This window comes from Drosophila albomicans, chromosome 2R (genome assembly GCF_009650485.2).
Source record: "Drosophila albomicans strain 15112-1751.03 chromosome 2R, ASM965048v2, whole genome shotgun sequence".
In the NCBI taxonomy this organism is placed as follows: domain Eukaryota; kingdom Metazoa; phylum Arthropoda; class Insecta; order Diptera; family Drosophilidae; genus Drosophila; species Drosophila albomicans.
Window position 1 is genome coordinate 33,476,456 of NC_047631.2, and position 25,515 is coordinate 33,501,970.

Here is a 25,515-nt window from a genome sequence, read left to right on the forward strand (position 1 = left end):
TCATTAATGTTACGTTTTCATTTATGTGGTACATTTAATTAATTTATGCTTGGTTCTTTCTTCTTCTTCTTCTTGTTAATTGGTTTATTGGTTGGCTGGCTGGCTGGCTGTTTGGCTAGCATTGTGGACGGCGAAGGCGAGGATGAGAAAATCGCCTTTTCTTCACTTGTTGCCCGCATTCACATTCACTCGCTGTCTCGTCGTGTTCGGATTTATGTTTGAATTGAGAGCTGGATTGCACATTTCGGTTGTGAATTTGTTGAACGTGTTCTGGAATCGATTCACACTGAAGGGAGAAACCTTCTTTGGCATCGTCGCATCGTCGTCCTTCTTCACATCGCCATTCGCATGTCCATTGGCCTTGACAGCGGATTTGTCCTATTAAAAAGATAAAGAATTAGTTTCTCTTTTTCTTTGACATCATTTCCTTAAACTCACCTTGCCATCGCGCTTCACGTAGGCACGCTTGTAGAAGTTGGAGAAGAGGAAGTAGAACATCACCGCGTGGGCGCCAATGAAGTAGGCAAAGCCAATGGGATAGTTGCAATCGTTCTTGAAGAACAACTGGAACGAGTGGACCATCACCATCACGAACTGGATCATCTGCATCACCGTCAGATACTTCTTCCACCACAGATACTTTTGCACCTTGGGTCCCATCGCAGCGAGCATATAATACGCATACATAAAGATGTGCACGAATGTGTTCAAGAAGCCAAAGAAGGTCGAGTGGCCGCCGGGTGTGAACTTGACGCCCCACCACACCGACACGGGCATAATGCCATGGTGGATCACATGCAGTGTGGACACTTGATCGTAACGCTTGCGCATCACAAAGAAGAAGGTGTCAAAGAACTCGGTGAACTTGGAGAAGTAATACCACCAGCAGCCATTGGCAGTCTGCGACAGAGGAGAGAGAAAACATTTCAAATTAGTTTCAATATATCAATTTTAGTGTATAAAGTCGTTAAACTGCATTTTAAGTTAACACAGTGCGCATACGTAATAAATTCTAAGCTTAAAACTGTCATTCGGATAACTAATGTGCCATAGATGGCGCCACTTGGCTTTTAAGAACATTGTCGCACAGCAGCTTAGACGCATCTTATGCATAGATGGCGCCACCGAGCTGCTTAGCGCATATTCGCAAAGCTGCGTATACGCAACTTATGCGGCGCATTCTAAGCAAACGCGCTATAGATGGCGCTAATAGCATTTTTTGCTTGCTTTCAACTCAACTGTTAAAATTCACAGTTTAGCTGAGAAATTAATTAATATTTCGACACAGACTAGTTAAACTCGTATCTTTAGAATCTCAGCAGCACAATTAATGCCACTTATTGATAACTTATTGTTATGCTCAACCAAAGAGAATATAATTATAATAAATTTAAAGCTAAGTATATCAGAATTAATGATAACTTCGTTTTGCTGTTTCGTTGCATTCTTTTCACCAAATTATGAATCTTGCGGCATATTTATAATGCCATGCAAATTTTAAGCTTAGCCCACAGAGAAAACACTTTCTACAGAGGCAGTCGTCAAGCGGACTAGGTTACAGCTTTTTCCAGATTGGCGACACGTGAGAGAGAGAGACTTCATCTTAAGAACCTAAGGCTTAAACTTAAACCGGCCGGCATCGAGTCTGAATCTTTGGCATTGTCGTTTGTCATCGATTGATTAGCATAAGAAGAACCAGTCTGTAGTCTCCGTTATAGTCGAAAACTTAACAAAACGGGTTTACTTAATACATGCTATATAAAACTGGCACACTCTACAAACATTTGTGGTTTTTTATATTCTTTTTTTTGGCAAGCACGAGCTTCAACTTGTCTCGCTATATATTGAATCGCTCATCATTGTTGTATATATCTCCATCTCTCTCTATCTCTTTCTGTATATATAACTCACCCGTATCGCATGCGGTGAAAAGGAATAATCAACGGGCTCGCATCTCCAGTTATAGCCATTCAGCCATCCACCTATGCAAGACTATAAATTCCGAAAAGAGTGGAGAAGTGAGTATTGAGGTGAGAATTGCTCAGAGAACTTTTATTGCTTACCTCGTAGAATAGCCAGCTGCTGAAGACAACCTGCAACGCATTGTACACGATCAGCACTTTGCGCAGCTCAAAGGGTTTTCTGTTCTCCATGAGTTTGGGACCAAGAACCTGCAAGGGAAGAGAGAAAAAAGTTAGAGAAATGTAAGAAATTTGTAATAGAAGGAATGTAAGTTATTATAGGAAAGGAAAGAAACAAATTTTAAGGGGAAAGTCTGATATACGAATATAAAACTATTTCTATCATCCTAGTTATACCTTTATACGTTGTGAATGAAAAGAACAATTAAGAGAAATGTTAGAAATTTGTTAGAGAAGAAAATAACTATATTTAAATAGGCAAGAAAAGGAAGAACATGTAAGGGAAGTCTCTTAGAAGAAAATAAAATATAAATAACTATACCTTGATTTGAAAGAAAAGATAAGAACAATCAATAGGAATGTTAGTCATTTTTCAGTCATGAAAATACAAAATATATCTAACTTTCCAACTAACCTATATCTCCCAGTAATAAGCTTAAAATTTAAAGTGTGACAGAAGGAAATAAAATATATAGCTTTATAATCTAATTAAGCGCATGAAAGGGAAGGCAACATTAAAGAAGAAACTTAAGAGAAGATAATATAAAATGTATTTATCTTTTTAACGATTCCTAAAGTTGCATTTCTTTATAAATTAAGTTAGAAAAGGAAAGAATTTATTAAATAATGAAATACAGGATAAATGGCAAATTCATTTGTGCTTATATTGTATAATATAATATTGAATTGAATCGAATTGAATCATCCTCTGAAGCTATTTTCATCTACAACAACTTGTGTATCCAATATCATATTCTATCTGATGAGGAAAAGGGTTAACTTATAAAAGGGAAAAAGATAATATATGATATAATAACTGAAGGAATTCTATGACTAAATCATGTTCATATATTTTTAATTCTTTATAACTATGCTAAGAAATCAATCTGCATTTCTTTATCTCAAGCATCTAAATAGAACTCTCATTATTTATGTCAATCTAGGTATAGGTATAGGTATATATAACATATATACATATATGTAAATCTAATTTTGCATTCATTTTTATTTGACGCAGCTCCTTGACCATCTCAAAGTGTTATCTGTTGACTTCAGAATAGCTTCTTCTGCACTCAAATATCTTTCCACAGCAACTTTTTCTTTGCACATCTTTCTCTCTGCACTTTGTGCATTTCTCTTTAGCGAAGCTTCACTTTTGACAGCCGCCGTTAGTCAGCCGCATTTGTCTATTGTGCGCACTGCTTTTAATTGCTTTTCTTCTTTTTTTCTAGTTAAGTTAAGAGGCGGTCTGTGATCACATGCGCTGTTCAAACAAAGGCGCGATGCTGCAATTATCGAATCAATCGGATTGTTGATTTTGGGACAAGTTCGTTGCCTAAGTCTTTTGTTGTGTGCGTGTGTGTGAGTGTGTGTTTGGCCGCTATGTGAAAGCCAGTTAAATGTTTAAATGATTACATGCATATGTATGTTATGTTGAGCTCAGCTCAGCTTGTTGAATCTGTATAAAACAGAAGAAAACAAAAATGTAAAGCAAACCTAAATAGAAATCGATTTTGGTTTTGGATTTTTCAACTCTTTTGGAGATTTTTTGCATATGTAATTTTGGCCCACTTGGGTCAAAGATTTCAACATCGATCGAACGAACGAACGAACTAAACAGACAACTGGCTGATTGGCTTTGATTGTCGAATGGATTGACTGGCCCTGAACTTATTTCACCTGCCATTTTTTTGCCTCTGTTGTTTGCAATAAAATCTCAAAAACTAGTTTCAGGACTGAGGCTGGAAATGCATTCGTGTGGCAAGTGGATGATCATCAAATGGGATGATGCCTAGGTTGAATTCTAGAAGCATTCTTCTCTTAATAGCTGCGTGTTCATTTCGGTTTTTTCCCCTGAGATAATTATAGACAATGCTTCGGGTGTTTCCCCCTTGTTAAGAGATCGGAGAGTGCCACTTACCTTTACAAAGTACGCGTATGACAAGCTGATCGCTATCGTTGGGAACGGCGAACTCATGAGCGGATAGTCGCGGGTGCGCTGATCTGACTTGTTGTCCATAAGATCCCGCCAGCCATCGTAAAACTGTGAGAGGTATTCCTGCAAAACAACGAAGAAAAAACAGACCATAAAATTAACAACCACATTGATAGCAAGATACAAAATAACATGCAAATCCATTAGCTTTGCTCACAAGCTATTGCTTAAGCTGAAAATTCAGCCTTGGTCGCTTGCAGCAAAAGGTTCAAATGTCAAATCAATATAAATCCACGTCACAACGTTGCAACATTCTCACGCCCCTTAATCTACACTGCACCAAAATCATAAATCACATTTTAGCTGCGGTGAATTATTCAACGTTGTGGCTAAGAATTGATCATTAACTAAATTTTTGCATTATTGAAAAGTTTAGAAAAAGAAAAAGTAAGATAAAACACCTTCGATTTGCCATTTAACAATTAAATTTATAATTTTTGACAATTAATATCTTAACTCTATACAGAACATTAATTAATTTAATAATATATGCTATGTATTTTTACCTTTTGTACTTATTAGCAAAGTATTTTTGAATGACTTAAGTTGTATATTATTTAAAATTTTAGAAAGAGAAAAAGAAAAGTAAAACAGCTTCAATAATTTTAAAAATAATATTTCAAGATAAAGAAAATTGAAACACCTTCCATAATTTCAACAAATAATAATCCAACTCCATAGAAAACATTATTTTATTCAATTCATCTCTGAATTTTTTAATGTTGTGGCTAAGAATTGACCATTGATTTAATTTTTGCATAATGGAACATTTTAGAAACAGAAAAAGAAAGATAAAACACCCTCAATTTGTCATTAAACAACTAAATTTATAATTGTAATACATAATATACCAACTCTATATAAAACATTCATTAATTAAATCAAATATCCTTTAAAATTTTTTTAACTTTTTTTTACAAAGAATTACCCATTGACTTAATTTTTGCAATATCGAACATTTAAGCAAAGAAATCATGTTTAAAATAGTCATTTTTCAATTTAAGTTATAATTTAAATATCCCAACTCCATATACAAAATTAATTTATTCAATCCTACTATGTGTATTTTTTAACGTTGTAGCAAAAAACTGTTCATTGACTTAACTTTTGCATTATTTAACATTTCAAAAAAAGAAAAGAAGCTTCAATTGCCTTTTTTTAATTTAAGTTATATATTTGCAATTCTAATTTAAACAATCAACATCGCACCTCTATATAAGACATTAATTTATTTTGAAGATTTTAGCAGAGCGTTATTTCAGAATATTTTAACAAAAAGATTTCATCATTTAATTGATATTGATATATTTGGCAAAACACTTTCAATTGTCGTATTTCAATTTAAATGGTGTATTTGCATTTATAATTTTAAGAATTAACGAAAGAAAACATTAATTCACTTAGACGCAATTTATGTAGATAAGTTTCTTATTATTGTTTTTAACATTTCAGCAAAGATTCATTTTAGAATTGTAGAATTGTCCATTTACGTAAATGAAATACTTATTTGGCAAAGTCATCTTTAATTGACAAATTCTACTTTTTGTATAATATATATAATATATTTATTTGCATTTATAATTTTAGCAATTCATTTATCTACTTTATATTCGATGTACTTTGGAACACTTTCAAAAAAGTATTATTTTGGCACAGAATAACAAGTTATCAAGAATTATCCATTTAAGTAAATGATAAATTTGGCAAAACATTTTCAATTGCCATAATTTAGTTTTAAACGTGAATTTGCATATCTAATTTTAACAAATAAATACGCAACAATCTATTTATAATAATGAATATTAGTTTATTTTTAGCGAAGAATTGCGTATTCAAGTACTATATATAATATAATTGCCATATTTAAATTTAAATTGTGTTTTAACCATTAATAAAGAAACTCTATATTAATGATATAATATAAATTAAAATGCAAGTATTTAGCAAGGAATTGTGCATTCAAGTAAATTATATATTCAAAAAATTAAACTCTTATATCTATATATATAAATTAATAATAAATTTGGCTACAAAGATTCAATTGCCATATTAAATTTTAAAATACATTTAGGAAATTAACTAAGCAACATAAATATAACTTCAATGTTTTTTTCTTTTAGATATTTTACTTAACAATTTATTGGTAAAAACTACGCAACTCTATATATTTTTTAAATATAATATAACTTTCATTTCTTGAGTTCTAAAGTCGCTAATGAATTTTAAAAATAGCGTCTTTATTTTGTAAACATTTTTCTTGGTTGTGAATTCAAATCCCACATCAAATCGAATAAGGTAAAAAATAAGTTGTTCTCTATTTAAAAAAAAAAAAAACAAGTTCAATTGTTTGAGGAAATATGAGGTAATATCCTTATTTAGTTGTTTTGTTGTTTATTTCAATAACAAAGAAATTATTTATTGCTTTAAAATTTAATCAACTTGACTTTCCTTTAAAATGTATATTTCTTTTTTTTAAACTGAATAAATTATTTTTGGGACAGTGTACATTCCGTTAGATTCGTCAATCTTTTGAGGCCCACGATCAAAAGGTTTTTGCGAGGAGGAGGAGGAGGCAGGGCAAGAGAGGCAGATAATTTGTTGGTTATTGTCTGGTTGCCAGCTGTGGTTGGCCTTATATATTATATAATATTATGTATGTATATGCGATAATAATTACGTCTAAAGGTGGTTGCCACCTACCCAATTGATCTCAGGCATTTTGTTAGCTATTTTGTGCAACGTGAAACATTAAGAAAAAATGCAAACCGGCTACGACAAAATTTGTGAACAGACTTTGCGGAAAATTTTCCGTATTGAATTTCCATCTACAAAATTTGAATAAACTGGTTCGAACTTTTGCAATAGCCTTGGCACAAAGACTAATGAGCTGGCGAATTAAATCGAATTGAATTGAATTGAATCAGGAAAGAACTTGTCTTAGATCTCTGATCATTGGAATGCAGCGTGCAAAGTACAAATGTGTTTTTTCTATTTGTAATTTGTAATTTGTGTAATTTGTACAAAAATGAGAAATTAAACAAGTTATGCTAATGCTAATCATTGTAAATCATTGTTCCACCAATCAAGTTTCTTCCCTTTCCCTTTTCCCCTCTCTTTCTCTCTCTAATTAGTTGTAAATTACAGCGTGATTATAGCGAAAGAGAATAGACTATTCTATACCCGGCAATTGGCTTTCTGCTCCGACTTCTCAGTCTATAATCAATTGGTCTGTAATCAATGCTCAATCTCCATTCGCAATTCGGCTTGTGGCGAATATGCAATTATGAAATGGCAATTATTGAGTGTATGCACTGTTCGTACACAGACATTTGCACTCACTGTTTGCCAATCATCAATATTGAAATTCAACAGCAAATCGTGAAGCTTCGCGAGAATGCAAACTGCATTTATTTTTGTTTTGCTTTGTTGCTTTTTGTTCACAGTTTTTAGAGAATTTCCTGGTTCAGTCACAATACTAATTGCAGCTACTGTGGGCGTCTCATTGATAGTCTGTAATCGCTGCTCTTTTATGGTGCAGTTATTCATAATTTCATACACAATTTTGCAATGTATTGAGCCAAGAAAGCAAAAGTTTTCGGTTGCATTTTCAAATATTGATTTTGAAGTGTTTTTTTTTTAGTTTCTTCTAGTTGCATTTTAAATATTGTATTTAGTTGTAGAACAGAGTCTTGACATTTATTTGTGTAATCAGATTGCTTCCTTCTTGATACATTCTTTAAGCTCTAAGTGCACGAAACTTTAAGTAAATTGACACTGTAATAATATAATTTTGATGCATATTATTATGCAAAGCATAAAGCTAGACACATTCTAAATATTGTTTTGGCTTTGAAATATAAAGTAAGGTGCTTCCTTATAGTTACATGCTAAGTGTTAAACAAGTGTTAAACAGTTTCTTTAGTTAATTTTAATTTAGTTATTAAAGTGTTTCTTTGTTTAGTTAGATTTGTTTCATCTAGTTAAATTCTAAAAATTGTTGGTTATTGAAGAAATTTTTGAGAACTAAAGAATTTATCTACTCATAGAGCTTCTTTTTAATTAATGCACATTATAAATTCTAAATAAATTCTTTCAAGTGTTGAACAGACTCTTTAATATTAAAAGATTCATTTTAAATATTGTGTTTGCTTATAGAACAGAGTCTTTAAAATTAAGCAATTTATTTGTCTAGTCAGACAGCTTCTTTCTAAATATATTTTATATGCTCCAGGTGCATGAAAATTGAAGTAAGCTTAAGAAGCTTGACAAAGCATAAAGACAGATAAATCCTAAATATTGTTTTACTTATAAACAGAGTCTTTAAATTTAAAGTATTTATATTTCTACTAATGAAGCTTCCTTATGCTAAATATTGTTTTTAGTGCTAAGCAGATTCTTTGCAATTAAAGTATTTATTTGTCTACTCAGACAGCTTCTTTCTTTATACATTCTACATATGTTAAGTGCTGAAACTTGAAGTAAATTGATAGTAAAATAATATAATTATTAAGCTTAAGCTTGAATAGATATTCATATCTAAATAGAAAGCATTTAAAGAATTATTGAGGAAATAAGCAATTAATGTTTCACAAAAACTTAACTGATTATAATTGAAATTCAAAATTTCGAATTGTAAACTTTTTGAATGAACTTGCAAATACATTTATTTTAAGAAGCATAACTTAAGTAATTAGTTATTGTATGGCAAGTCTTATTCTTTCTCTTTATAGTCTATGAAACGTTCAGTATTCTAGTTGAATGACTCATTAAGCTAAACTGCACATTAATCGCTTTCAAGATCAATTTTGAGAGTATTCAAAATTCAATTCTATTCTAATTTGTGATTAAATTGAATTTCATATTAATCACTCTCAAAATTCTACTCCATTTTTTTAATAAATTAAATTTTATATTTATCGTTTATTTATATTCAGTCACAAAATTAACTTTGCACTTTGTAATACTTGTTTGTTTTTCTTATTTAATTGTCATTCTTTGTTTATTCCCGACCGACCTTGCTTTACTTTCTCAGCTGGCTTTCGTTTTCTGCAGTCTCATTATTTGACTGATGATTGTGTGGTTAAGAATTCGACCTTGTTGAGTGTAAATAAAAAGGCCGTAAGCATTTTATAATTGTGTGTGGACTTTAATTGTTAGCACACTTTCAGAGGGAGCTGAGTGATTGAGTTTGCTTAACATTTCGAAACGTTGCTAATTTATCCTGGACTTTGTCTCCGAGTTTCGGACTCCGACTCAGACTCAGTTGTTGCCTCATCTCGAGAGCTGCATTCGGTGGGCTGTCCACCTGTTGGCTCAGCCCATTCATCTGCATGTCATGCTGAGCTCGAGCTACTCGATCAGTCTTTCAGTCAGTCATTTAGTCAGTGTGTGTTAGTCAAGCTGTCAGTCAGTTAGTTGAGCCAAACAATGCCTATTTTTCTGTTTTCTGTTTGCGCCTCAAAGCGTTGAAAGCCAAGTCATGGCATTTGGCTTGCAGGTTGATTGTGCTAATGGTGTACAGTGGCTGCCATTAGGCAGTGTACTACCGAGGTGAAAGAGGAGAAGCCAGAAGGGGCAACTGTAATTACTGGCTATAGAATCGCCACAAGTTGTTTTTCACAGTCATATTTTCATTTTCTTGCGAACACATTTTATTGTTATTGAAACGTTGCGAGTCTGTGTGTGTGTGAGTGTATGTGTGTGTGTGTGTTTTGTGGGTGTGGCAAGACTGGTATTTAGTTAGGGCCATTGCAATTTGTACGCCAAGTGGGAGGATCTCAGCTGTTACATTGCGCATATCACGCATACGCACTGTGAACCAGCATGACTAGCAAAAAATACTGAAATACTGAATGTGTGTGACGCAATCTCTGTATACAGCCAGTGAAGCGTGTTAAGACCGACCTTATAACGAATTGTCACCCAGCAACTCATCATCACAGCATGATTCACCGCATCAACTTGAGACGAAGACGAAGAAGAAGACGCAGATTGGATTGTTGATTGCATCTAATTACAAGAGATTTTCACTTTTTACGAGCCATGCGTGTTGCAAGCTGCTTTAATTAAATCTTTTTCCAAATTACGCCCTAACAACAACAAAAAAAATAATGGGCGAAAAGATAAAACAGCTTCCGCTGCTGCTTCCAAGCAATATTTTCTCCTTAACAGTTTCCGTCTCAAAGTTAACAAGAACTTTGATAGAGAGTTGCTTCAGTTATGCTCTATAAAAAGTGCAGCAATTGATGGCAGTTGAAAAGAGGAAAGTCGAGGTGGAAATACTGAATACTAAACAGATCTTTAAACTAATTAAATGTTCAAAAAGATATGTAACTAAAATGAAACAAGTAAGAAAGTAACAGAAGAGTGTGATCGACTGTGGGATACCCGCTACATATTGTGAATAAAAGCAAAAACAATGGGGTATTTATTTTAAAATATACCAAATTAATATACCGCAAAAATTATATGTTATATTTGGTGCACACTACATTCAAAAAATTCCATAGAGTAAAAATATACCATAGAAAATACTAAAATATACCGAAGGTTGTATTTGGAATATTTAATATATTAAAATATACAACATAATAGACATAAAATGCTAAAAATATACCAAAGGTTATATTTAGTATATTTAATATATTCAAGTATACAAAATTTACAACATAATAGATATAAAATACTAAAAATATACCAAAGGTTATATTTAGTATATTTAATATATTCAAATATACAAAATATACAACATAAAATACTAAAATATACCACATACTAAACAGAAAATACTTAAATATACCAAGTGATCTATTTGGTATATTAGTATACAAAATACTAAAAATATACCAAAGATTATATTTGGTAGATTGACATAGTACCACATTTAAAATATACCACAGAGTACAAAATATACCTCATACTAAACAGAAAATACTTAAATATACCAAGTGCTATATTTGGTATATTAGTATACAAAATACTAAAATATGCCAAGGACCATATTTGTTATATTGACATAGACATACATTCAAATTTCGAGTTTACCATAGATAGTATTAAATAGACCAAAGTTCACAAATCCTCTCGGCTGTTGACGCTGCTCAAGAATTATATATAACATATTATATATACTTTACTTTACTTTGCCTCCTTCTGCATGTTACATACATTTCCTGGAGGCACAAAGTTGAAATACCTTTCTACTCTATGGGTTGCGGATATAAAAATATAGAACTAGATTTCTTAGTTAGTTAATATAATTTGTAAGAATATAGAACAAGATTTGCTATTTAGTTAATATGTCAACGTCATCAACGTCATCAGCTCAAATGTCATTTAATTGCACAACTCAATTTGTTATTTATTTATGCACTTATGCAGCTGACGTAGGTCAGTTACAGCGATCGATCGACTGACTGCATTAATTTGCCATTCTTTATGTCACCGATACGCAGCTAGGAAAACTACTCGCGATATTAGTCTCGATGTCGGGTTATTAAACCAGTTTAATCAACGCTTTTCACACTCGTCAGATTACGGCTTAAATAATATACATTTAACTGGCATTTAACCGCAGCTGCAATTACGCTTAATTGTTTGTCTTTCGCTCTGCCTTTCAGCACTTTGTGCATTTCCGTGTGGTTCGCTTAGAATCGCCTTTTGGGGGCGTGTCTCAAGCCCCCAAATATGTCAATTTGTCCCAAAACGGAAATCACAGCTCGTTAGCTCGATCGATCAATCGCAGCGAATCGAATCGATCAGGCTTAGCTAACAGTTTGCTGTTTGCTGTTTGTACAAATCTTTTTATCGCGAGCAGCACAAGACAAAAGACTTAAGACACAAACTTGACCCCCGCCAGGCACAGATTATAGGGTATTCATACAGTTGGGGTCTGCTGTGCGTGGGTGTCATAAGGAAATATAATGCAAAGTCATTTGAGGCCTTTTTTGCGAGTTACGCAGTTTTGTTTTCTCGCTTTTTGCTTTTTGCATTTCTTTGAAGCAATCGTATCCGTATTAATTGATCGCACATGTTGGCACTTGTTTTAATGGTTGTTGTTGTTGTTGTTTATACCCGCTACCTATAAGGTAAAAGTGTATTAGGCCTCCAGGAAATGTATGTAACAGGCAGAAGGAAGCATCTCCGACTCTATAAAGAATATTTATATAGTATATATTCTTGATCTGTCTGTTTATCTGTCTGCCCGTCCATATGAACACCTAAATCTCAGAGACTATAAGAGATAGAAATATACTTTATTTCTAGTTAATATGGGTCTTAGTTGATTTGTCTGACAAGCTAGTATATTTTGCACTCTATGGTATATTTTGCTGTCTATGGTATTTTTTGCACTCTATGGCATATTTTTCACTCTGTGGTATATTTTACACTGAATGATGAATTTGCACTTTATGGTATATTTATCATTGTACGGTATATTTTGCTATCTATGGTATTTTTTGCACTCTATGGTATATTTTGTACTCTATGATATATTTTGTAATCTGTGGTATATTTTGCACTCTATGGTATATTTATCATTGTATGGTATATTTTGCACTCTGTGGTATATTTTATATTTTTTGCAGGTAGTATTATATCAATATTCCAAATATAGCCTTTGGTATTTTGTAGTATTTTACGGTATATTTGGTATATCTTAAAATTAATACAGCACCTGTTTGCTTTTTTCACAATGGGTATTTCACAGTCGAGCACACTTGTTGTTGTTGCTGCTGTTACACTGCTAAGCGCTAATGAGGCAACTTTAAATGCTTTGCGCATTGCGCAAAACTGTTTTCTAAACTTTGTTTACTTTGGCGTGTTTTCGTGTTCTTTTTCTAGCATTGCGCAATTGATTTAGATTTATTTTATACACTCAATTTACTCATTAAATGCACTCGATTCCACATCTCGACTACTGGGTGGCCCATCCCATAAAATTGACAACAATTGACAGGCCAACAAAATTATTGAACATTTGTAGGCAAAACGCATCAGGCACAAAAATATTTCTGATGCGGTTTGTTGAACTTAAAAGACTCTATAAAAATTGACAAAAATAAAAGACAGATAAATGAAACCGGTCGGGACTAAACTTAATTATAGTTAATATATGTTATGAGCGAACTGAGGCCAAGGCGATGGAAATTTTGAGCCACAAGTTCTGGCCAAACAAAAGCTCGCTCTTTAGAGTGTTTACATATATATATTAATTAAGTCGTATATATATGGAGACATACTAATATCTATTTGCCGCTTTGATTTTGCCGTTTCATGCTGACGCTTTGCTTTGCTTTAAGCTTCGATCGATTGTCAGAATTTTCGCAAATTGCTGTTGCCGCTGCTTTTGGCCACGCATTTGCTTGGACTTTGAACAGCTTCGAACGCGCGAAATGTAATTTTTTTTTTCTTTGCCTTACATAAGCTGGTCAAGAGAGGAGAGGGGGAGAGTAGGGGGCGCTGCTTGCGTAAGCTTCGGGCAGCATCTCATGTCTTGACCTTTTTTTCTTCTTTCTTTCTTTTGCTTTTCGAGTTGTGGCTTTCTTTGGTTCACACGCGCAGCGCCAAATGCTTTCCCAAAAAAAAAGTGACCACAAAAATGCTTCCGTCAGCGGCAAGTGTAAAAAGGTATTTGTAATTGTTGTTGTTATGGTCGTTGTCATAGTTGTTGCTGCTGCTGTTGCGCGTTACATTTTAACGCTTCATTATGCGCCATCAGCGCCTCAAAGAGACAGAGAGAGAGACAGACGCAACTTTGAAATTTACTATGTCAATGATTGAGACTGATGCGACTTCAGCTTGAAGTTCCTCCTCCTCTTTCATGACTCTAGACAATGGCTGTTTTGTATTAGCAATGCCTAAAATGAAGCCTTGGCTTCAGCTAATTGCTGCGCTAAACTGTGACTCTGACGCCTTAATCATTCCCAATAAAAACCCAGCAGCTTTTTCATTGTCAATTTGCTTAAATCGACAAAAGTTTCCACACACTTAAAACTCAGTCTCAGTCTCAGACTCAAGCTCAAGGTGATTTCCCCTTTGGATTGGATTTATTATTACAGCATTTCAATTGATCAACACACTTCAAGAAGTGATTAAGCTTAAAGCGTATTAAGTTGTCAATAGAGTGGAAAAAAGTGACGAATAAATCAAATTGTTATTCAATAAATGACAGCAAAGTGGAAAAATTAGAATATCGATCTAATAAGGAATCGATTAAAGAAATTAAATGTTAGAGAGTGGAAAAATATGAATTAAATTACTATAGGAAGATTTTAGAATATCCATCTAATAAGGAATTGAATAAAGAAAAAATGTCAGTGAGTAGAAAAATATGAAATAAATATTTATTGAAAGAATAAAATTAGAATATCCATCTAATAAGGAATGGAAAAATATGAAATAAATATCTACAGAAAGCTGGAAACAAAACACAATAAGTATTAGCATATTAACAGACATTCTTAATTGTAAGAACTTAAGATTCAATGGAAGATACTTAACTATAATTACTGAGGAGGAGCTCAAAGAAAATATGGAAAGTTTACAACGAATATCCGCATTAAGAATTAAATTGTTGTGAATATAGAAACACTCAATTATTATTTGCATATTTACAGACATATTTAAACCAGGAAAAAACTTTATATTAGAGAGAAGATTGGGAAATATAATTGCAATATTAAAAATTTCAGTGTTTAAAATAATAATTATCCATACAAGATATAGAATCGAGAAATGCTTCATTAGAACTTGCATAATTACAAATTTATTCATGGAAAAACTTTACATTAAAGAGATGATTGCGGTAAATAATTGATGCATTTTTATTTGAAGAGCAGCTCAAGGAAATTACAATTTTTTATTTTATTTACTATCTGTCATTGAGACAATAAGCAAATTTGATAGGCAATTTTCTATGAAATTTTTCTGATTAATAATATGGTTTAATAGAAAGATAGCTTAATTTATACTAAAAACGAAATACGAATTTTGAAATTTAATTCTATCTATTAAAAGTTGAGTTGAGACAACTTTAGATTGGCGAAGAAGATGTTGAAATATAATTGCTGCATTTTTAATCATGATTTTCTGTATTTTTATTACTTAATTTATATGGGAAGCTCATGCCAATTAATGGCCAATTTACAATAAATATTTCTGACTAATAAAACAATTTCAAATATATAAAAAATAACTAGCTAAATCTTGTCTGCAATTAAAATAAGTTTATTCAACTAATCGTGTAATTTCTAAGCGAATACAAGAGGCTTAAGCTGAAGCAAACGATGGCAAGTTTTTCAATAAATATTTGTGACTAATAAAAAAAAACTTGAAATACATAAAAATAACAAGCTATATGAAATCAGCCATTAAAATAAGTTTATTCAACTAATCGTGTAATTTCTAAGTAAAACTTAAAAGCAGAAATATCCACTCAATAAAAACCGTCAAGAGTCTATAAATGGTGAGTAACTATAAAAAATCTTTGATATGAAGAATTCAAACGATATTTATGATGAGTAATAGAAATAGCCCTCAGATTATCTTCTTATGTGTGTGTGTTATATTGACACTTGGCAAGCTCATGAAATATTAATAGACCCTAGAGAGGGTCTTTAAGGTAACAGCAGCAGCAGCCAAATGTATGCAAAGTTGAGGTCGAGTTGAGTGTCACCTTGGTCAATGCCAAGAGCTTGACGAGGCGACGCACTAAAAAGCAACAAAGGTTGAAGATCGGCTGCAGTTTAAACAAGTAAGAAAGCTGCAGTGGAATGTGCTCGACTGTGAGATACCCACTAAAAATATACTGACAATATACCAAAAATATACTAGAATATACTGAAGGCTATAGTTGGTAGATCGGTATAATACTACATTGATAATATACCATAAAGTGCAATATATACCAGATTGTCAACATAATTAATATACCAAAAAAACTAAAATATACCAAAGGTAAAATGTGGTATATAATTCGAGTACTGCATTACCACAGTGCATAAAATATACCATAGAGCATAAAATATACCGAAATGGTCATCCTTAATAATATACCAAATAATACTATAATATACCAAAATCTATATTCGGTATATAAATTTAGTTCTACATTCAAGATATACCAAATATTAAAAAGTATACCATAGACTGCAAAATATACCAAATTGTCAACAAAATTAATATACCAAAAAATACTAAAATATATCGAAGGCTATATATGGTATATAGATCGAGTGCGACATTACCGTAGTGCATAAAATATACCGTAGACCATAAAATATACTAAATTGTCTGAATTATATACCAAACAATACTATAATATACCAAAATCTATATTTGGTATATAAATTGAGTTCTACATTCAAGATATACCAAAGAGCAAAACATACATATACTGCATAGACTGCAAAATATACCAAACAATAATAAAATATACCGAAATCTATATTTGGTATACAAATTGAGTTCTACATTCAAAATACACCAAAGAGTGAAAAATATACTGCATAGACTGCAAAATATAACAAATTATCAAAATGTAAAACATTATTTCCTGCAGGCACTAATTTATAATACCCTTTTACACTATCGGGTATTAAAATATATTTGTTATTAAAATTGCAAAAACATTTTGATGATTGTTGAAAGCTTAGCTAATCGGGAGATGCATATGCAATAAATCAAGCAAAACATAATAGATCAAGCGCAGCTTACAGAAAGTCAACAAAATGTAATTAAATTATCAATAAAATGTGAAAAGACAATGCCTGGCAACATTATTACTATTACTTCTATTATTATTACTATTATTGTTAACACTTTACAACATCTGGGCAATTAATTAAATCGAGACAAGTCCCAAAAAACTGACACAGACTGCAGACAGCCATAAAAAATACGAGTTTCAAATGCAAAGCGCTGCGATGCTGTGACTGAGACTGTGACTGAGGAAGACAACAACATTGCGATGAAGATGACGATGATGATGATAAAAAGGTGTTGATCCGATGGCAACAACGATGGGGCAACAATGTCTGTTCATAACACAGACACAGACACAGCACATACTATTTCTCTTTACAAGGCCAACCAGACCAAGTCCAAGACTTGCTTACAGAGCTCTCTTTGGTTTTTTTTTTTTTTTTTTTTTTGCCAACCTCAAACTCTTACGCTGAAATTTATCTGAATGGGATTGCGATTATGCGAATGGAATGGGAATGGGATGCTGCTCTTCTTCTTTACTCTTCTTCGCTCTCATTGCATTTGATTTATTTTAATGAGGCTAGCGGCAAAGCCTTTTATATAAGTCCGCAGAACTGTCATCTGCCACCGCGGTGACCGGGGCGGCACTAAGCAATTTGCCATGCCATAAAAAGAAAATAATAATAAAAAATAAATACGCGCGCCAGCTCGAATATTTGTAAATCCGTGTAATTGAGGCAGCCAAAAAAAAAACACTTTTACTTTCCCTCCTCCTCACTCCCTCCCCAACCGGAAACTGGTTTAAAACTACAACCGATTGATAAACAAAAATTTTAAATTACCAACTGGAGAGGGGGAAAAAAAATAAAGGTGAAATAAAAATACTTGTCGACTCGTGTCGCACTTTTTTTTGTTGCTGCCTCTTGCGGTTATTTAAGACAAAAATTGCTGCGCTTTGAATAGACGTAATAAAATGAAATGGAATGAATTTATTATATGTATGTTATACTCAAAATATACCAAATTAATATACTGAAAGTATACCGAGGGCTATATTTGGTATATCAATACATACATCAATACAACCACATTGAAAATATACCATAGAGTATACAACGTATACCAGATTATCAATCTATGTAGAAATAGGTTTGAAACTATCTTGTATATACTAACAATAATACCAAATTAATATACCGAAAAATACTAAAATATACTGAGGGTTGTATTTGAAAATGTACCATGGAGTACAAAATATACCAAAGGGAAAAAAATATACCCTATTATCAATTTGTGTTAAAATTGGTTAAAATTAATTTATGTATAATAAAAATATATCAAACAAATATACTAAAAAATACTGAAATATACTAAGAGCTATATTTGGTATTTCGATATAGTAGTACACTGAAAATATACCATATATACTAACAATAATACCGAATTAATATACCAAAAATACTAAAATATACTGTATTTAAAAATGTACCATAAAGTACAAAGATATACTTGATTATATTTGATTAATTGATGTATACTAAAAATATATAAAATTGATATACTAAAAAATACTAAAATATACTAAGAGCTAAGTTTGGTATTTCGATATAGTACTACATTGAAAATATACCATATATAGTACAAAATATACCATACAATATAAAATATACCATAGAATACAAAATATACCATATTATCAATTTGGGAACATTTTTAAATCAGCCAAAAACACTTTTACTATTCCTCCTCCCTCCCAACCGGAAACTGGTTTAAAACTACAACCGATTGATAAACAAAAATTGTAAATTTACCAACTGGAGAAAAAACCAAATAAAGGTGAAATAAAAATACTTGTCGACTCGTGTCGCACTTTTTTTTTTGTTGCTCCCTCTTGCGGTTATTTAAGCAAAAATTACAAATTAAAGACAAAAATTGCTGCGCTTTGAATAGACGTAATGACACGAAATGAAATGAAATGAAATGAATTGTGGAACCTGCACAACATTAAAATCAATTTATAGGTCAAGTTGAGCGCAGTCGCTGTTGGGTGAATGTGTGTGTGTGTGTGTAAGTGTGTGTGTGTGTGCAACTCGCTTTTTCGAAGCCGAAAATTCAGGTTCAGCTCTTGTGACTTTTACTCGAGTCTCGAGTCTCAAGCGGCATCTCTGTGTCTAATAAGACGAATTATGCAACCGCAGCCGCAGACATGGAATGGTCCGAAACACACTCACAGAGTCATACACTCATACACCCAACACTCACACACACACACAGAGACAGACAGAAATGGCTTTAAGCAAATGCAATTAGCTTCCCATTAATTTGAGCCACGATTTGTGTAATCAAAATAAAAGAGAAAAAAATTAAAAGCAGTCAACACAGACGCTCGCTTTTTTCGCTTATGCTGCACTCGCTTGTGGGTCAAGTTGAAAATGCAACACGAGCTGCACAACATTCACATTCACATTCACCAACACACACACATTCACATTCGCTGCAACGAAAAAGTCGCGAGCGACTTGCGCGCTGTTTAAGTCGCGTCTTTCAGCGCGATTTCATCATCATAAAGTCGAAACCGCTTTGCGGCAACATTTGCTGCAACAAATGAAATCAAGAAAATACATCTTGTCGCTCGTAAACACAGCTTTGAGAGTCTTTGGGAGTCACAAATCGCGTTAATTTGGCAATCGAAATGGACGCTAGACGCGTTGTTTAGCCTAAAATAGCGAGTAATTGGTGCAAGACCCCCTCGTTTTATTATACCCGCTACCCATAGGGCAGAAGGGTATTATAACTTTGTGCCGCCAGGCAATGTATGTAACAGGTAGGAGGAGGCTTGATCAGCATCAATAATCGAGACGATCTAGCCATGTCCGTCTGTCTGTCTGTCCGTCCGTCCGTATAAACACCTAAATCTCAGAGACTATAAGAGATAGAGCTATAATTTTTTTTCAACAGCATTTGTTATGTTTGCACGCAGATCAAGTTTGCTTAAAATTTTTGCCACACCCACTTCCGCCCCCGCAATTCAAAAAAATTGAATAACAAGCGTAATTTTAAAGCTAGTGTTGCGAATTTTGGTATAATACTAATTACTATAGTAGTTATAATTCCTGAATATTTGTTTGCGATCAGATAAAAATTGTCGAAGTTATTAAAGAAATACTTTTGTATAGACAAAAACGCCAACTTACTAGGGCTCTTAGTTGCTTTGGCTGACAATCTGGTATATTGTGCTGTCTATGGTATATTTTGAATGCGGTACTATATTGATATACCATTTGGTATATTCTTAGTATTTTCGGTATATTTTGAGAAAAATACCGCAAAATATATTTCTTTTATTCAAAATGGGTAGCGGGTATCTCACAGTCGAGTACACTCGACTGTAGCTTTCTTGCTTCTTGTTGCCCGCTCACTGTTTCTGCGTTTCAAGTTGCCTTTTAGCATGTGGCATGTGGCATATGGCATGTTTGTAGTCAAGTGCAGCGTTGCAGCTGCAAATACTTCACAGAAGGTGCGTAATCAAGTTCCACACTCCAGTTTCAGTTTCATTCGCACATCAATTCGTTTGACATTTTATTTGGCAATAGAGCAAAAATCGAGTTTTATTTTTATTTTCGGCATATATGCAAATAAACTTCATGTTAAACATTTCATGTTCGCGTTCTTCACTCTGTGATTTGTTAATAATCAACTTTTGTGCTTTTCTGCTTAACTCGTATTCAAAACAGCCGATTCATTGCACTCACAATCGCACTCACACTTTGCCAATGCACACTCAATTGTTTATTTACGAATTGCAGTCGATTTGGAAACACAAACGATGACATTTCAATTTGCCCAAAGGGCTCTCAATTAGCGCAAACTTCAGTTACTCTATCGAGTATTGCAATTATTCAATTCATACCTATAATTTTCCGGTTTTTTTTTTTGTTAATCCATAAATTACGTATGTTTTTTGGTGTACTCGTATGCTTAAGAACCGGCTAACACCTTGAACGCCTTAATCGTTGATTCAACAACCTCCACACACATACGATTTATGCGCGTTTAAGCATTATATTTGATACTTTCACAAAAATAATTTAGCTAACGAGTTCGATTTATTGAAACGAATGTTGTGGAAATACAACTCAACTTAATATTCAACTTTTATGAGATTTTTTGTTTTAATTCTTTGTTTACTCAAATAAATGTATTTATTTAAAAATGAATTAGAGTTAAAGAAACCAAGATCTAAAAGTCTATCAAACGATTAAATTGTTTTAGAAAAAATAAATTCAAAGTATAGTAATTATTATTTCTTCAAATAAATAAATTAAAAGCAATTTAAATCGCGTATTCAATTTATTGAAACGAATTCAACTTTTATGCGATTTTTTGTTTAACGAATTCTTTTTCCTTCCATATTTTGTTTCCTTCAAAAAATATGTTTATAAGAAATATATATTGGATTTTAAGTAATGAGATCTAAAAGTTTACCCAACGAACTAAAATACTATACAGTGTTTTAGGGAAAATAAATTAAAAGAATAGGAATTATTAAGCCTTCATATAATTAAGATAAATAATTTAGCTCACGAGTTCCATTTATTGAAATGTAAGTTGTAGAAATACAACTCAACTCAATACTCAACTTTTGTGAGATTTGTTTTTATAAATTCTTTTTTCCTCAAATAAATTTATTTATTTAAAAAATGAGTTAGAGCTAAAGAAAAAATGACTTAAAATTTAATATTGAATTGTTTCTGGGAATATAAATTAAAAGAATAGGAATTAATACATTTTTGTATATAAAATTTGTGTACAAATGTCTTTGAAGGAATAATAATTCCTATTCCTATTCTATTATGTATGCAACATAGTATTAAATTAAAAGAGATATGCAATATAATTAAATGAATTAGTGTTTTATGGAAAATAAATTAAACGAATTCCCATAAATAATTTGCATTATAAGAAAAAATGTATTGGAGCTAAAGTAAAAAGAGATCTAAAAAAAAATAATACAAAATGAATGACATTAACTCAATTTCATGTTTCAATTACGCTCTCTACACTTTGAACATAAAGCGACGCATGTAAACACGTTTTAACGATAACGATAACACGATAATTTCCCTAATCTTAAATGGACAGTAATTGAATTACAAAAATGGGACTCACTTCGATCGCAACGCGATAAGAAGCCGCAGTTAGCGTCGGCGTCAGCGTCATCGACATCGTCATAGCACACAAACACACACACGCGTGTTTTATTATTATTTGGAGAAAAATCCAAAGCAAAAACAAAAACGCAAGTTATCAGTTAGTTTTTTTTAGCACTTGAGCGCGATATAGACTCGCGACAGCAACAGCAACAGAAACAGCGACGCTTCTACTATTCGAGCGTCTACACGACTAAAAGAGTTAACTCTTTGGACACACACGCACACTAACACACACTCGCACACACTCACACACTTGTGTATACAATTGATGTAGAAAATAGGCTGACGAAGGCACGCATTTCGATTCAATGTCAGACAATAAACCTTTGGCCAAATTGCACTATTATTTTGCAACATGCCGCGAATGCAGCGTCTCCTAGTTGTTGCTGTCTCTATCTCTCTCTCTGTGTGTGTGTGTGAGTGTAAGTGCAATATCAAGCATACGCCGCGGTGTGCAAACAAAAACACACAACGCGAGTCACATGCGACAGAAACAGAAATAACAACAACAACAACAGCTGCTGCTGCTTATCGCACTCTCTCAACAGCTGAGCGTCGCAGTCGCAGTCGACGTCGATGTCAACGGATTGCGCTCTCTCTTCCATTCTCTCTCTTTCTTCCTCGCTGCCGCTCAGTTGCAGCTTGCAAGCAAATGGTTTGATTAAAATCCATTTTTATTATCAATTGTGCTGGCCTAGTAAATGGCGCAGCTTTTTTTTGGCGTCGTCAGCGCGTCTTGACAAATTTTCGGCTTTTCAGTGTCAAAAAAGAGAAGCGCAAAAAATAGTGTAAAGCTGTAATCATAATAATAATAATTGTGCAAGAAAAACATACACAGCAAAGAGAAAATGAACCAAGGATTTGAATACAAAATAAATGCTGCAATGGGAGCTGTTTTTTTTTTCAAGCTGTGGCTAATGATCCAACCAAAAGCACCAAAAATTTTTGTTGTCTTTCTTTTATGTAGTGCTTTTTTTTCCTCATTTTTATTGTAGTTGTTGTATTTGCAGCTTCACTGCTGAATGAATATAAAAATCATGGGATTTCTACACCAACCAACCAATGATGAGTAAAAAGAAGAAACGAAATGAAATGAAAGAAAAGACAAGCGAAGCAAAGCGCAAAAGGGGCAAAAACAATGCAACAGCAGCCAAAGCAATCACTTGTTGTTGTTGTTGCTGTTGTTGCAATCGAGGAGATCCAATTTGCTGGGGATGCGACTGTTAACTGGCCATGAAACAATATCCATTTCATTTCAGTTCATTTCATTTCACTTGCCAATCTCGAATCACCTGCAAAATGCTGGTAATAAAGCCAAATGTGGCAACTTTATCCAGTTATCCAGTTAAGTGATTCAAGGTCAGCTGCAACTCCGTTGCATTTCCGTAAGAAATGTTGCCAATCCAGCTACACACACATACATACATATATATCTATATAGTAACAACCTCGCAGCTTCACAGTCACTTTACGGCCTTCACTTTAGTTCGAAATCAAAATCAAATTGCAGTGCTTGCAATATGATCGTGTTTTTTTCTTTTTTCTTTTCTTTTCTTAAAGTTCAAGTGCGAATGTCTTTAGCAAAACAGAAGAACAACAACAGAAAAGCACACAGCACAAAAAATCAAAGTCGCATAAAAAGAAGAGAACCCAAAAAAAGGTAGAAAAAGCAAAGAAATGCAAACAAACTTGGAAAGTTCTGTGCGCTGCAAAATGTGCATTAAAAGACATTGAAAACTGCGGAAAATTTTGTACTTGATAAATATGAACCGTTTTTTTTCTTTTCTGTTTGTATTCGTGTTCTTCTGAATTTGAAGAAACCAAATATTTGTGGCTTTTTTGCCACAACGTCACAATTATCATAGTTGAAGAATTTCCCCACATACTCGAATTTTCAATTAGATTTTTCGACACTTACCATTTTGGTTGAGATAATTTAACTCCTTTCGCTCTGATTTTGTGCAATGTGTAGTTATTAACAATATCACTTATTCACTTTTGTGGTTACACTATTATTATCCTTCAGCTTGCATTGGACTTTAATACTTGTAATTGTTGTTGAATAGTTATTGCCTTTTATCGTTTATCGCTTATCGAACACGCGCACCACTCAAAATATTAAGAAACAGTTAGACAGAGAGAGTCTTAGAGTCACACAGTCACAAATCGAAATCACTTAATTTTTTGTCGTTTTCTTCGTTAACTAAAATCACAGACTCGTAATATTACATATGTATGTATGTATGCTCGTGTAACTCCCGTAACCAAACTCTGTTGCTAAAACTGCTGCTCGCCTGATTTTGCTATCTCTATCGAAAATCTCGTATATCGTGCGAGATATCTCTGTCTCCAGTAATAATATCTCAAGTCTGTATCTCAAGTCGGTGTTTGGACTCAACCGGGACTGTGATGTGATGTTGTTGGTTGTGGAGAGCGTACGTTTAACCATTCAAATCAAAAACACTGAAATAAGTTTGATTTCACGCTGCCGCTTTACTTTTATACGAGCCCACACGACGCCGGCAGCGACGTCGCAACGTCGAGACGTCAGCGTCGGCGCAGACGATTTTCGGTGAGCGAAGCGAAGCTTTTGATAAATTCTGAGCGCAGTTTTCAACGCACACATGCACACGAGAGCTTGGCAGCTGTCAGCGTTAATGTTAATATCTCTGCATGACTGCGCGTGAAAGTGTGCGTGTGCCTGAGAGTGTACCTATCTGCATGTGTGTGTGTGTGCTTGTGAGCGCATGCTCGGCCGCGCTCTCTGCATAGTCCGAGGCTGCGTTTTTCGGTAGCTTCGCTGCGTCACGACGCGGCGTCGGACAAGGATGCTGCTGCGCACTGCGCAGTGCCGCATTCGACTTTGAATTGTGAGCTGCGTTTTGAGCTTTGCGACTTGTTCGTCGGCCCTTTTGTTTTTTCTTACGATTCACCACTCTCCCACTGTTATTGTCTCTTTCTAGCGTACAGTGCTTGTTGCTGCTGCCTTTGCACCCACACACAAAGGGCACTGCTAATTATTTAGTTATTATCGAGTATGGGGAATTATGATGATGACTGCTGCTGTTTGTTGCTGTTATTATTACTCGTGCGCTGCGGCGCTTTAAGTGCAAAGTTCTATGAAAGCTCATGGCAAAACGGTTAATTAACCCACGATGACACTGATGGCTCTTAAAGCTGCATTTGAATGCAAATACGGAAAATATTTCAACGCTTGTTTTTTTTTGCACACCGAAAAAATAAAACTACATACGACTAAGAGATGATATTGATGAAATATAGTTTAGTAGTGGTAATAATAATGAGACGAAACCAGTTTAAAGTTTTGCGCTCATTTCAAATTCCTGATAAAGAGCCCGACTTAAACTTGGTGTCGCTGGCCGCATTTTTCTATTGTTTATTTAAAGCGCAAGCGAGTGTGTGTGAGTGTGCGTGTGTGTGCATGTATTTCTTATTGGCC

General features: G+C 33.5%; 1 protein-coding gene across 2 annotated transcripts; it reads right to left on the minus strand.

Annotated features, from left to right (window-relative positions):
* Nucleotides 1-74: 74 nt before the first annotated feature.
* LOC117576078 (elongation of very long chain fatty acids protein) lies at nucleotides 75-24,523 on the minus strand. 2 transcript variants are annotated; one of them, XM_034260626.2, is made up of 6 exons: nucleotides 23,974-24,523; nucleotides 4,063-4,200; nucleotides 2,064-2,171; nucleotides 1,912-1,992; nucleotides 439-900; nucleotides 75-378 (listed from the first exon to the last, which is right to left on the minus strand). In XM_034260626.2, the coding sequence occupies exons 1-6, from the start codon at nucleotides 23,974-23,976 to the stop codon at nucleotides 163-165; spliced, it is 1,008 nt and encodes a 335-aa protein (XP_034116517.1). In that variant the 5' UTR covers nucleotides 23,977-24,523; the 3' UTR covers nucleotides 75-162. The 2 variants fall into 2 exon arrangements, with proteins under 2 accessions (XP_034116517.1, XP_034116516.1); XM_034260625.2 differs by lacking the exon at nucleotides 23,974-24,523 and adding an exon at nucleotides 22,012-22,083.
* Between the last annotated feature and the right edge of the window lie 992 nt (nucleotides 24,524-25,515).

Coding starts and splice junctions, on each gene's coding strand:
- LOC117576078 (XM_034260625.2), bottom strand. CDS start 22,074: ATGACGATGTCGATGACGCTGACGCCGACGCTAACTGCGGCTTCTTAT. Junction 4,201..22,011: donor CTTATCGCGTTGCGATCGAA/GTGAGTCCCATT, acceptor GTTGTTTTGCAG/GAATACCTCTCACAGTTTTA. Junction 2,172..4,062: donor CATACGCGTACTTTGTAAAG/GTAAGTGGCACT, acceptor CTTCCCTTGCAG/GTTCTTGGTCCCAAACTCAT.